Source organism: Vipera berus, assembly GCF_964194415.1.
Source record: "Vipera berus genome assembly, chromosome: 3".
NCBI classification, from domain to species: domain Eukaryota; kingdom Metazoa; phylum Chordata; class Lepidosauria; order Squamata; family Viperidae; genus Vipera; species Vipera berus.
In genome coordinates this window covers 200616487-200629989 of record NC_138204.1, presented here as the reverse complement: position 1 = coordinate 200629989, position 13503 = coordinate 200616487, and the positions used below count along the sequence as shown (strand labels likewise).

General features: G+C 39.4%; 1 protein-coding gene across 1 annotated transcript in view; it reads left to right on the top strand.

Annotated features, from left to right (window-relative positions):
* The first annotated feature begins 127 nt into the window (after positions 1-127).
* Positions 128-13503, top strand: part of EIF3H (eukaryotic translation initiation factor 3 subunit H) — a 73630-nt gene continuing 60254 nt past the window's right edge. Inside the window, exons 1-2 of the mRNA XM_081322367.1 lie at positions 128-287; positions 11521-11677. Coding sequence (XP_081178493.1) covers positions 171-287; positions 11521-11677 — 274 coding nt within the window. The 5' untranslated portion in view covers positions 128-170. The remainder of the gene's footprint in view (positions 288-11520; positions 11678-13503) is intronic.

Sequence of the window (13503 nt, the reverse complement as noted above, 5' to 3'; positions counted from 1 at the left end):
AGTTGAAGTCCACGAGTCATAAAAGAGCCTAGGTTGCCTACCCTTGTTCTAGCGGAACCTAGTTTTCCGGGATAGTGTTTCCAGTCCGTTACCCGGAAGATCTTGTCCGGCGCACGCTCCCCCCACCCTCTTTCCTTCCCGGACAGTGTGCTCGCTGCCTCTTTTTCGCCATGGCGTCTCGTAAGGAAGGAAGCGGAGCCGGAGGTTCCGCAGTCGGTAGCGGGAAAGCCAAAAGCAAATCGGGCCCTGGGGACTCAGCAGTGAAGCAAGTGCAGATCGACGGGCTGGTAAGCGAAATGGGAAACCTGGCAGGGATGGGATGGGCTGGGATGGGCATCCTGCTTTGAAAGCCCCAATATCTCGGGTGAAAAGGCAGCAGCCCTTCTTTACACGAGGTGCCTTGAGAAAGATGATGTTACAGTCGGGCCCTTGGCTAAACTGCAGGATTCACTCGCCCCACCAAGCCTAAATGCGGTGGGCTTGTTTTACGTTGTAGCGTGCTGTGTGAAGATCTGCAGGTTATTGAATGAATGAATGAAAGAACCTTTATTGTCAAAGTACAACCATGTATACAATGAGATTGGCTCAGCCTCCCTTCGTGCCCCCCACAATCACCACAACTCACAGTGACAACAAACCCACCATCTTGTTACACCATGTGAGCTAATGGCCCAACACACCGGCCTCACAAGTCAGTCACACATAAAATTATAAAATTATTTCCCGTTCAAGAGCCTAACAGCCCATGGATAAAAGCTGTTCTTCAGCCTGTTGGTACGGCTGGCTATACTCCTGTATCTCCTACCCGATGGTAGGAGAGTAAAGAGGTACCTCACTCTTCCAAGGCAGCGAGCCCTGGCGATGTCATCCAGTGGTGTCAGGGGACAGCCCACAATGTTTTGTGCTGTGCTCACCACCCTTTGTAATATTTCCCTATCTGCGGCTGTCAGGCCAGCATACCAAACCACAATATAGTGCGAGACGACGCTCTATAGTAGACCGGTAAAAGTATTAAACTTGGTCAACAACATAAAGCAGTGTTTCTCAGCCCTTGGCAACTTTAAAGTGGGTGGACTTCCAGTTCCCAGAATTTCCCAGCCAGTGGCAAGTGTTGAGAAACATTGGCTTAGAGTGTTGTGTGAACTCAGTTATAGTTTACTTAGCAAACTGATAAAACATATCTTCTCAGGTTTATAGAATTATAGACTCATAAGGTTGGAAGAGGGGATGCGGTGGCTCAGTGGGTTAGGACGCTGAGCTTGTCGATCAGAAGGTCAGCAGTTTGGCGGGTCAAATCCCGAGTGCTGCGTAGCAAAGTGAGCCCCTGTTACTTGTCCCAGCTTTTGCCCACCTAGCAGTTCGAAAGCACGTAAAAATGCAAGTAGAAAAATAGGGACCACTCCGGTGGGAAGGTAACAGCGTTCCGTGTGCCTTTGGCGTCTAGTCATGCCGGCCACATGACCATGGAGGCGTCCTCGGACAAGCACTGGCTCTTCGGCTTTTAAACAGAGATGAGCACCGCCCCTAGAGTTGGAAACGACTAGCATGCATGTGTGGGGAAACCTTTACCTTTTTAAGGTTGGAAGAGGCCTTGGAGGTCTTCTAGTCTAACCCCATGTCCAAGACAGGAGGCCTCATACATCTTTACAAATAGCAATAGCACTTAGATTTCATAGTCTAGCTCTCTAAGTGGTTTACAGAGTCAGCATATGGTGCCCAACAATCTGGATCCTCATTTTACTGATCTTGAGCTGGTGAAACTCAAACTGCTGGCAGTCACAGTCAGCAGAATTACCTGCAATATTGCATTCTAACCATTGTGCCACTATGGTTCAAATGGTTGTCCAATATTTTCTTGAAAACTCCAGTGATGGAGCATCCATTAACACCTGGAGGCAAACTTAAAAAGCTGTTCCATTGCTTAATGGTTTTCACTGTCAGGAAGTTCCTCCTCATTTCCAGTTTGGATCTCCCTGACAAGTTTTCACTCTTTTCTTCTTGTTCTAACCTCAGGTACTGTGGGGAATAAATGGTTGCCCTTTTCCCTGTGGCAGTCCTTGGAAAGTCTTCTCCTCATTAAGCTAAACATTTATTTATTTATTTATTTATTTGTTTTTATAAACCGCCCTTCTCCCGAGGGACTCGGGGCGGTGTACAGAGTAAGGTAGGTATACAGATTGAACAATAGTGAAAAACAATAGTAAAAACAAACTGGGACCCCAATTAGAGCTATCAGGCCAGGCCGGACTGCTGGAACAGGTAAGTTTTTAAGTCGCGCCGGAAGGTGCGGAGGTCGGGGGCCATCCGGATTTCGGTTGGCAAGCAGTTCCAGAGTGCTGGCGCACCCACTGAGAATGCCCTCCCCCTGGGGGCCACCAGCCGACATTCCTTGAGCGGTGGCACCCTGAGGAGGCCCTCTCTGTGGGAGCGCACAGGACGGTGGGGTGCAGACATTGGCAGAAGGTGCTCCCGTAGGTAGTCCGGACCCATGCCATGTAGGGCTTTGTATGTCATTAAACATACCCAATACTTGATTGTTCTTCATATAATTTAGCTTCCAGGCCCTTTATTACATTTGTAGGTCTTCTGTGCACTCGTTTTAGGACCTCAACAACCTTTTTGTATTGTGGTGACCAAAATCCATCAGTGTAGCTCATTAATGTGAAACTTGGTTCTATAAAATAAAGAAGTATTAACCAACATGTCTTTATCAGGGCTTGCCTGTTGGTTGGAAAAGACACCTGGGAAAAAAGATACAGCAAGTTTTAAGGAGTTGCGAAAGACACTCCAAAGCATCTTTTTGCACTATCTGACAAGCATTGGAACTCTGTTGAACTAAAAAAAAAATTATATTTAGCATTTTGCTTTAATACATATTTCAGGATTTTGTACATAACTTGGTATCTTTAAAATGTTTAGTTTTCTTTCTTAAAAACAGCTGTAATTCTGTTGAATTTCCAGACATCATCAAGGCAGAGCATTTATTTTTCCCCTAAGTAGTTGCTCTTAGCTCTCTTACCTGTAACTAAGAATTAATTGTGGGGAAAATACATCTTTTAGACCGATTGTAACAATTACGGTAATTTTGATTTATATCCTGCACTTCCACTAGGAAATAGTGTATGCACTATGCAATAGCACTTAAGTGTTATTGTCAAAGTAACAATCCTATGTGGTAGGTTGAGTAATTTGCTTGTTCAATTAATTGAGTCATATTCACACTAGATCACAATTGTGGTTGGCCAAATATAACCCAGTGAGTTTCCATGGCTGATATTGGATTTGTACCTAGGCCTTTCCATCCACAGTCTAACTAGACTTTAAACACAGTTCTGCATATAGGATTATGCAGTTAAATATATTAATTGGTGTCAAATATTTCTTAGAGCCACTTGGAGATTCTATAGGTGAAAGATGGTATGAATAATAATGTTTTAAATACATTATACAACAAAGGTAGACCATTCTGCTAGGATGGTACAAGTTCTGGGTAACTATGGTAGGAGACTTTAGCTGAACCATAGGTTGTATAAGATTGTATGCTTCTGTCAGGTTGCTGTTTTCACTAAGCTGTTCATTTGTGTACTATTGTTAATAAGAAAATTGTTATGGTGGTAAGAGGGATTTTAAGATTGGAGTAGACTAAAGTAAACATTTGAAAGGAAGCAAAGGCTTCTGTTGGTGAAATGATAATGATGCAAAATAAGTGAGGTCATGGATGGCCAGAATTTTCCATTGTTTCTGTGTTGAGGAGATGGGTTTTCCTACATTAAACTTTTTCCAAGACTTACACTGCACTTTCATGTTTGCCTTTCTTAAAATGGCAGGAAACCATTGCATTGATTTTCAGTAGTGGTTCTCCTGCAATTTAGCAGCATCATAAAAATGGATAACAAAGAAGAGATTCGGGAACCATGTCTATCTGCAGAGTTGCCCACCATTCTGTATGTAAACATGGAAGAAGAATCTAAACCATACAGGTAGTCCTTGACTTCCAACTGTAATTGAGCCTGCAATTTTGATCGTTAAATTGTGATAGTCATTAAATAGGTCATCACATGACCATGTCCAATTTTATGAGCTTTTTTCTGGTGGTCCTTAAGCAAACTCAACAATTGTTGAACCAACCCATTGTTTGCTGTGGGGTATTTTTTGCTGGAAACTGGAAATAAATGCCTGCTTCCAGCAACAATGTTGTGAATTGCACTCACATGACTGCAGGATACTGCAAATAGTTGTAAACGTATGAGGGTGCCCAAAATGCGGTCATGTGACTACAGAATGGGGCTCAGTTATCAGAATGTTGAATATGTGTCATAAGTTACTTTTTCAGGACTTTCAATGGTTGCTAAACAACAAGTCATGAGTCAAGGACTTCCTGTACTGATTAGATTGATGAAGTAATGCTCCCTTGTCAATGATGAACAATTTTTAGTGGCCAGGGCATGACAGAATCTTTCAGGGTAAGATCTCTGGATGTTTTCTACATTGCTTCTTCCCTAGTGACTCCAACACTTTCTAGAGTCATCAAGCTATCATTGTGCTAAAAAAAACCCAACAGAAATATTGAGAACAGATTTTAAATCACACCAGGGATGGTTGGATTGTGCTATGGAGATCCTGTGGTCATTAGTGTTCAAACAGCCATAGTTGGCATGTGCATTACTGTAATATTGAAGTCAGTTAAGCAGTCTATAAAGACCCATTTGTCTACATTTGCCTTATATTGGATGAGAATCTTCTTGGATTATTGTATGAGGTATGGTTATAGATTATGATGATTGATTTTCTTTGGTTGTATTCTCATCATACTTGGCTATTTAACTGTACTTTTGTGATGCATAACTTTAAAACATTGCATTGTATATATTAGAAGCTGCCAATAGTTTGACTCTAAAAAGCAGCCTATAAATATTTTTGATAAATTACTACAGCATATTCATGTATCACTGGAACACTGCTTTTGTGTTGCACGTGAACTAAATCTTTAAGATGTGTATTCTTTCTGCCTTTATGTTGATATTTATCTGCTTGAGTTAATAAAAGAAGAAAAATTATTTCGCCGTGGGGAATTTACAGATTTAGAGCCAGTACCAGTACCAAGTCTTAGCCCAGACATGTCAAACACAAGGCCCGGGGGCCAGATCTGGCCTGCGAAGTGGTTTCATGTGGCCCGCGAAGCCATCCTGGAAACAGTGAGGGAACAGCCCCCACTACCTTGGCCCTGGCCCAGAGACCCTCCTTTTGCCAGAGACCCTCAGATCTGTCCCACTCCTGCCCAGGCTCCCATAGGCACCCTTGATGCGAACGATGTAGAGCTGGCCACGCCCACCCAGTAGGCCATACACACTCTAGCCACGCCCACCCAGTAGGCCACGCCCACCCTGGCCATACCCGTCCGGCCCCCTGAGGGCAACCGCAATGCTGATGCGGCCCTCAATGAAATTGAGTTTGACACCCTGGGAACAGCGGGCAAGCCTTTCATTTAACATGTTGCTGGGAATGATTGAGACTGCAAATGAGCATTATAAGTGGTGGAACCAGTTACTTAGAAAGGTAGTAGAGTCTATATCACTGGGTGCATTCAGACAGAGCCTGAAGGTCATCTTTGATGTGTGTTGTTGATCTGAATAGCTTGCTTGGGGTGGGGTGGGGGTAGAGAGCACTGGGCTTGAAGACCTGATAGCTCTTTCCAGTTCAGTGATTCTTTGATTGCAGAAATCTCTGGTGGCTACTAGCTTGTTCATTTTCATGACTGTGTGATAATGATAGTGATACTCATTTTCTTAGCAGCTCAAAGAACTAATTTCCCAGGGCACACGTTCCAGAGACATTTCTGTAGGGGGTCTTCACAGTTTCTGTGAGAATTACTCTTGCAGCATATGACATTTCTCATTTTCTTATCTTAAAGTTAGAAAATGTCAATGTTGCTTATTAAAATCGAGGAGAAATTGCTTAATGAAGCAACTTCTACTTTTATGAATAGTCAAGCGGAAACTTTGTCTCTGAAATGCTGGAGCAAAAACTTTGTGATTGGATTATTTTGGAACGCTTTTCCCACCCTTATTGATTTGGGGTCTTTCTGGGCCTAAATTCCATTTAGATAATATGCTTGTTTTTTTTAACCTATATAGATCACACTCCCAAATAACGTTGAGTGTGTATAAAAATAAATATCTCCCCATAGATGCTTGTAGGTGAACTGGTCCTAGAGTTGCTCTTAATATCAATTTTGGAAGTGTTCATCCGCTATCTATCTGCTAGCCATACTGGACTGTGTTGATTGGACTGTACCAGGTTGACTCCTCTAAATGTACAAAGTGACACATTCAAAGTGTTGCTTCTCACATCTCATGTAGCCAAATACCACTTCAGCAGACGAAGGGGAGGGATGTGGCAAGATTTGCAGAAATGGAAATTAATACTTAAAAAGAACTGCAGAAAGAAAAATCGGGGAATCTGTTAAAAGTTATCAGGTGAGAATGGATGCTCTTTGAATACAGAATGGTTTTTGATTGTTTTGAATGGATGAAAAATGGAAAACCAGAATGCCCTGGGCATTACCTAGACCTGGAGTATGAATATTTAGCAACAGAAGATTTATTTCCAGTTCCCACATTTTTAGATGTGTTTGTTTTGATCTTGAGCCTGGTGACTACAGAATTCCTCTCTTGCATATGGCATACCATGAATGCACAAAAACAATGTCTCCTAACAATGGAGAGATGTTTTTTTGCAGCACATAAAGACTTGTGTTACTTGGCTGGGATCATTTTCTCATGATTTAGCAAAGTGGAATAAACCAAGGTGAAATCATTTAAAACAGTTGAGGAAATTGGCAGTAAACTCTTTATTTACAGTTCACAAGTACAGAAGCAGACATTGGATTTCAAATACTTTTGTGGAGAATTGTTGCTAGAGAAAAACCCTATCAGTTACAATACTTCTGAAATATGATGCTATAGGTATTATATTGCTTTTTTATTGGATTTTTATCTTTGTAAGCCTCCCAGAGTCACTGAGAATGGGGTGGCTATATACATTTTCTTAATAATAAATAAATATTATATTTTTCTGGTACTTTGTCCTACTTCCTGAGAAACCTGAACTGAATAATATTTATATTCAAATATTTTAGTCCTCCTTAAATTTCTGGAATTACCCTGCAAATGTTTTTAATAACAGTGTCATTAAATATTATAATTACAAGGGTAAAAACTTATTTTTATTCTAAAAAAAAAGAGAAGATGCACTAAAGAAATAGAAAAGGCAACAGAAAAGAAAGAAAAAATAAGATTGTAAAGAAAAAGAAAAGAAATATATGAATAAATTACTTCCCTTCATCACAAATATAAACAATTTTAATACTTTATCATCTTCTCTGAAAATATAGCAAATGTCTTCTTCCCATATCCCATCTCTTATTTACAAACAAAGCAATGAAATTTTGAAAGTTATCAAAAATATATTTATTTTGACCTTGATCAAATAAGCTAATTTTATATTCTTTCCTTTTACTTCTAACAATCATAATCTCTAGTCCCTTCAAATATTATTGTAAAACTTGTTTTTTTTTAATCCGTTCTCATGACATTTTTTCCAAAAATTTAACAAGCATCTTTGGTAAATCCAATATAGGAAATTATCCAGCTCACTCTTTTGGCTTGCTGTCTGTATATCTGTTTTAGTTATTAAGATAACCAGTTTCATTTGTTTGTCCAGTGTAATATATTTTTCCATGCTAATTTTGAACTTGTCAGTGAAACAAGTTCTTCTTCTATTACATCTTTTAAATACAATCTATCTATACAGGCAAACACTATTAAAATTAACTTCAGGGTTCATTATTGAAAAATATCCTTTAATGTCCCCAGTGTTAAAATATTTTGCTTTGTACTGTAATTCTAAGTCAAGTTTAAGGGTTCTTTTTTAATTGTAAGCTTTAGTTCCCTCTAGTGTCCAATTTTTAAAATCTTGTTTTTAAAAAAAATAATTCAAAACAAAAACATTTTCCCATGGGAAAGATTCTTTATAATTAATTCCAAAATCATATTTCAAAGTTATCTGTACCCTTAGTTCATTTGTAGCTTTCTAAAATCAGAGGTTTTTTTTATTGAAAAGTTTTAAAATACATTTTATCTTTAACAATCCCCCCCTCCCCCTCCCCTACCTATCCCTCCCTACCCCTCCCCCCCCTTTCCCTCCTCCCCCCCCCCCCCCGACTTCCCAGAGCTAAGTACAGGGTATAAAAACAAAGAACAATCATAAACATCCATATGCTACCAACAATAAATTCTTAAATCTATCACTCTCTAGCTCATATAAGATAACTACAAACAATACTAATATTTCATATAGAGAGAGAAAAAAAAAGAAAATAGAAAGGAAGACTTATTCAAATGCTAAGTGAAACTTTTTAGTCCCGTATTTCTTCTGGATATATTCAATCCATTTTTTCCACTCCATATCATTTTGGCTGATAGTTCGGATACATACTTGCAAGCTTTTTAGGATCTAAATGCCATCTATAAAACATTTTATAAAAGTTCTCTCTTAAGTTTTGAGCTTGTGTAAATTTTACGTTCCTCACCCAGATCTTTTCCCACGTATCCATTGTAATAACTTCTTGGATGTTCTGGGCCCATTTTATCATACAGTCTTTAACCAGTTCTGTTTCTGAATCAATTTCTATCAATGCAAGATATATCCGTTTGATATGTGCTGGACCCTGATTTCTAATTTGCTTTATCAAATTTTCATCAGTCATTGCAAAACCAGTTTTCTGATCTTCTTTCCACCTGGCCCGTAATTGAGTATATTGAAACCAGGTTTGAACAATTTTCTCATCTCGCAAGAAATTATACGATTTTAAACACCATACACTTCTTTCCAAGCTTAAAATCTCCTTATACGTGGTCACGTCATGTTTGAAACCAACATTTATGTTTTCTATTGCGTGTTTTGGAATTGCCCACAATAGTATCTTACAGTCTAACTTGTATCTATACTTCTTCCAGACTCTCAACAATGCCTGTCTTAAAATATGCACTTTAAACACATTATCTACCTTCTTATCATACAACAAATATGCATGCCAGCCAAATAACAAGTCGTGGCCCTCAAGATTTAATAATCTCTCTTGTGTCAAATTAATCCAGTCACTTATCCCTGCTAACGCAGCAGCTTCATAATATAGTTTAAGATTGGGCATTTTAAGACCACCTCTTTCACAAGTATCCTGCATAATCTTAAGTTTAACTCGTGGCCTTTTCCCTGCCCAAACAAATTTATTGATACCCCGTTGCCATTCTTCCAAATTAGAATCTTTCTTAAGAACCGGTATCATTTGAAATAAGAATAAAAATTTAGGCAGGACATTCATTTTCACTGCTGCGATTCTTCCCAACAAAGACCATTGCAATTTTTCCCAACTCTCCATTTCTTTTTGAATTTTTCCCCATAGTTTTTCATAGTTATTTTTATATAACTTTGTATTAGAGGGTGACAAAAACACCCCCAAATATTTGACCCTTTTAGCAATCTCAAATCCAGTTAATCCTTCTAAAAGAGCCTTTTGCGATACTGTCATATTTTTGGCCAGAATTTTAGTTTTTTGTGCATTAACTTTAAATCCAGAAACCCTCCCATATTGCATTATTATCTCCATCAGGTCCACAACAGAATTTTCTGGCTGGGTCACTGTAACAACCAGATCGTCTGCGAACGCCCTCAATCTATAATCCTGATCTCTAATTTGTATACCCTTAATTCTTTCCGAACTCCGTATTTTTACTAATAATATCTCCAATGTTAACACAAATAGTAAAGGCGATAACGGACACCCTTGCCTTGTGCCCTTCTCAATATTACATGCTTCAGTCAAACTATTGTTAACTATTATTCGGGCAGTTTGTTTTTGATATAATGCCCTAATTGGTTGCAAAAATTTATCCCCAAAATTCATTTTATCTAAAACTTTCATCAAAAATTGCCAATTCAATTGATCAAAAGCTTTTTCAGCATCTAAAAAAATTAGCGCCGCAGAGATCTGGTTGTTCCTTTCCAAAAACTCTAACACATCAACTATATGCCTCACATTATTTTTCATTTGCCTACCACTAATAAACCCAGTTTGATCCCCATGAATCACCTGTTGCAGAACCCTCATCAATCTGTTAGCCAACACCTTAGCAAATATTTTATAATCTGTATTTAAAAGTGATATCGGTCTATAGTTTTTAACTTGAGTAGCATCTCGATCTTCCTTCGGAATCAAAAAGATAAAAGCAGTTCTCCAAGACGGAGAAAATCAGAGTTTTAATGACCCTTCTATTAATCATCGATGGATGGATGGATGATGGATGGATCTATCTGTCTTTCTGTCTATCTATCTATCTATCTATCTATCTATCTATCTATCTATCTATCTATCTATCATCTATCTATATCTCTCCACATGTCTATGCACACACACACACACACACATACATACATACAAACATATTTGTAGTTAAAACTTCAGTAAGGATTGAAACAAACCTGATGCTGTAAACCTGTTCAGCCAAAGGTGCCTAATAGCTAAAAAGCAGATAACAAGCAATTATCAAAAATGTTTAGAAAATAATATAGGCAAAGTTAATGTCCTTTCAATGGTGCCATCAATGGTTTGAGCAAAGTAGTTATTCTCTTTTTCTTCTGGAGCTCTAAATCAACCAGAGACCACTATCTTGTGATGTCTTCATGAGAAGCAGTTGCGTAGAATAGTTATGGGTGATCTCAAGTTCTCTCTTTGTCCAGATAGGAATTATTGAAGAACTGATCTACTTGCTGGCTCTTCATTCTGCCATTGTTGTCATTTCTGTTTTTTTTATTGAGCTGTCCTCAGTTCCAGAAATTCCCTACCATTTTTTTACAATACATATATTCAGAGATAAATTCATCTGATGCCATAGCAATGTTTCTATGCTCCTTAAGCACTACCTTGTTTTATTAGTTATCTAAGTATGTTATAAAGGGATGCGGTGGCTCAGTGGGTTAGGACGCTGAGCTTGTCGATCGGAAGGTCGGCAGTTTGGCGGGTCAAATCCTGAGTGCCGCATAACAGAGTGAGCGCCTGTTACTCGTCCCAGCTTCTGTCAACCTAGCAGTTCGAAAGCACGTAAAAATCCAAGTAGAAAAATAGGGACCGCTCCGGTGGGAAGGTAACAGCGTTCCGTGCGCCTTTGGCGTCTAGTCATGCCGTCCACATGACCACGGAGACGTCCTCGGACAAGCGCTGGCTCTTCGGCTTTGAAACGGAGATGAGCACCGGCCCCTAGAGTCGAAAACGACTAGCACGCATGTGCGGGGGAACCTTTACCTTTAAGTATGTTATGATACATAACCAGTCTTGGAAGAATATAACATTCAATTCATACCTAAGCAAGGTTTTTTTTAAATAGTTGTTGTAAAATAGATTGTTAGATGAACTAAGTTTCCCTTCTTAAATGAAATTGTCCTAATTTAACGTTTCTATTTCAGGTGGTACTGAAGATCATCAAGCATTATCAGGAAGAAGGCCAAGGCAATGAAGTAGTTCAGGGTGTGCTGCTAGGCTTGGTGGTGGATGACAGACTTGAAATCACCAACTGCTTCCCATTCCCTCAGCATACAGAAGACGATGCTGACTTTGATGAAGGTAATCATTTAAGATAACCTATGTACAAAAATAGGGACGCGGTGGCTCAGTGGGTTAGGACGCTGAGCTTGTCGATCAGAAGGTCGGCAGTTTGGCTGGTCGAATCCCGAGTGCCGCGTAGCAGAGTGAGTGCCTGTTACTTGTCCCAGCTTCTGCCAACCTAGCAGTTCGAAAGCACATAAAAACGTAAGTAGAAAAATAGGGACCACTACGGTGGGAAGGTAACAGCGTTCCATGCGCCTTTGGCGTCTAGTCATGCCGGCCACATGACCACGGAGACGTCCTCGGACAAGCGCTGGCTCTTCGGCTTTGAAACGGAGATGAGCACCGGCCCCTAGAGTTGGAAACGACTAGCACGCATGTGCGGGGGAACCTTTACCTTTACCTTTTTTATGTACAAAAATAGTAAAAAACCTCTTACCTTGTCAGTCCCAGGTCTCGTGGCCAATGGCACATTTACCTATATCTCTTTCTCCCTGTAATATTGTTGCTGAATTGTACCTATATCTGGTCATCGATTGTAATAAAGAATTTTGATCTGATAATTCTGGTTATATACAGATAATTATTGTGATTCCATATTCCAGGAATGTAGTGTTCAGACTGAATTCTTGCAGCCAATTTTTACCTAATTCATTCTCTACTGAGACTGACTTTCTTGTCAGCTCAGTCCAGGTCTGAGAATAAAACACACAGAAGAGTCTGGTAATTTGCTTGGGTCATAGTGCTGTTGTTTTGGTTCTTTCTAAACAGTCCCCCCCCCCTTTGAGATCTCCCCTTTCAGCTTCTCTCAGCAGTGATCTTACTACATTGCTTTTGGTGAGAAACCCAACTGTTTGCTTAGCACCTATTTTCCTTTAGGATATTACAGAAAACGAGTAAAGGTCTTAGTTGCAAATATCACACTGCATTACTTAGTTACATCAAAGTTACAAATATCACATATAGAAGATGAGTCATGACACTGGCATATTTGCTGCTGGCATTATTAACCCTTAGGGTTGCTAGCAGTTTTTAATTTAATTTCACCAGCTTTCTGGAAGTGATCCACTTTGATCTCTGGCAGGAACATTTTTACCCCCATCTCTTAAAAACCTGGCTGAGTGGAGGACAAAGAAAAGGGGATAAAGACCAAGCGAGGGATTTGAGGTTATGTTAACTCTGCTTTGGCAATATAAAGAAGGAATATGCTAGGATTCAGCCTAACGTGAGCTCTACTGAAGAAGATTGAAAATCCAATAATTGCTAGAAGAGATCTCTGGCAAGGAAGCTTAATAAACCTCTCAGGTTTATTGCCAGGTTCTGCTGAGATTTGCAAATCTCTCCCTCTCTCTCCCACAGCTCTTCAAAACATGAGCAGTAGTGGACCTGATCACTTGTGGGTACAAATTCTTTAAGGTGCTAATTTGATAATTGAAATTCCATGTGTGGGCTACTCAGGCTGCCCTTTAAAGAAAGAATTGTGAAGTTTGAATCTAAATGGAGATTAATCTGTACAAGGAGAAACCTCTGCCGTTTGATAATTTATTTTAGGCACTGTAGTGTCAAAACTAATATCTTTGAGAAATGAATTGTTCATTGACACGAGACATCTAATCATATTCTGGCAATGCAATCCAGGTCAGCAAAGCCATCTTGACTTGATTATTAAGGGAATACTTCTGATTTCAATACTTTAGAAGAGTCCTAGAAGAAATTACATTTCCAGCTTTTCTCTCCTTCAAAAAAAAAAGAAGTCCTGAAACTGCCTTGTGGGCATTTAGAAATCAGTGGGGGGAAAAAGTTGTACTTCACACTATTATTTTCAGAATGTAAATATTTAAATA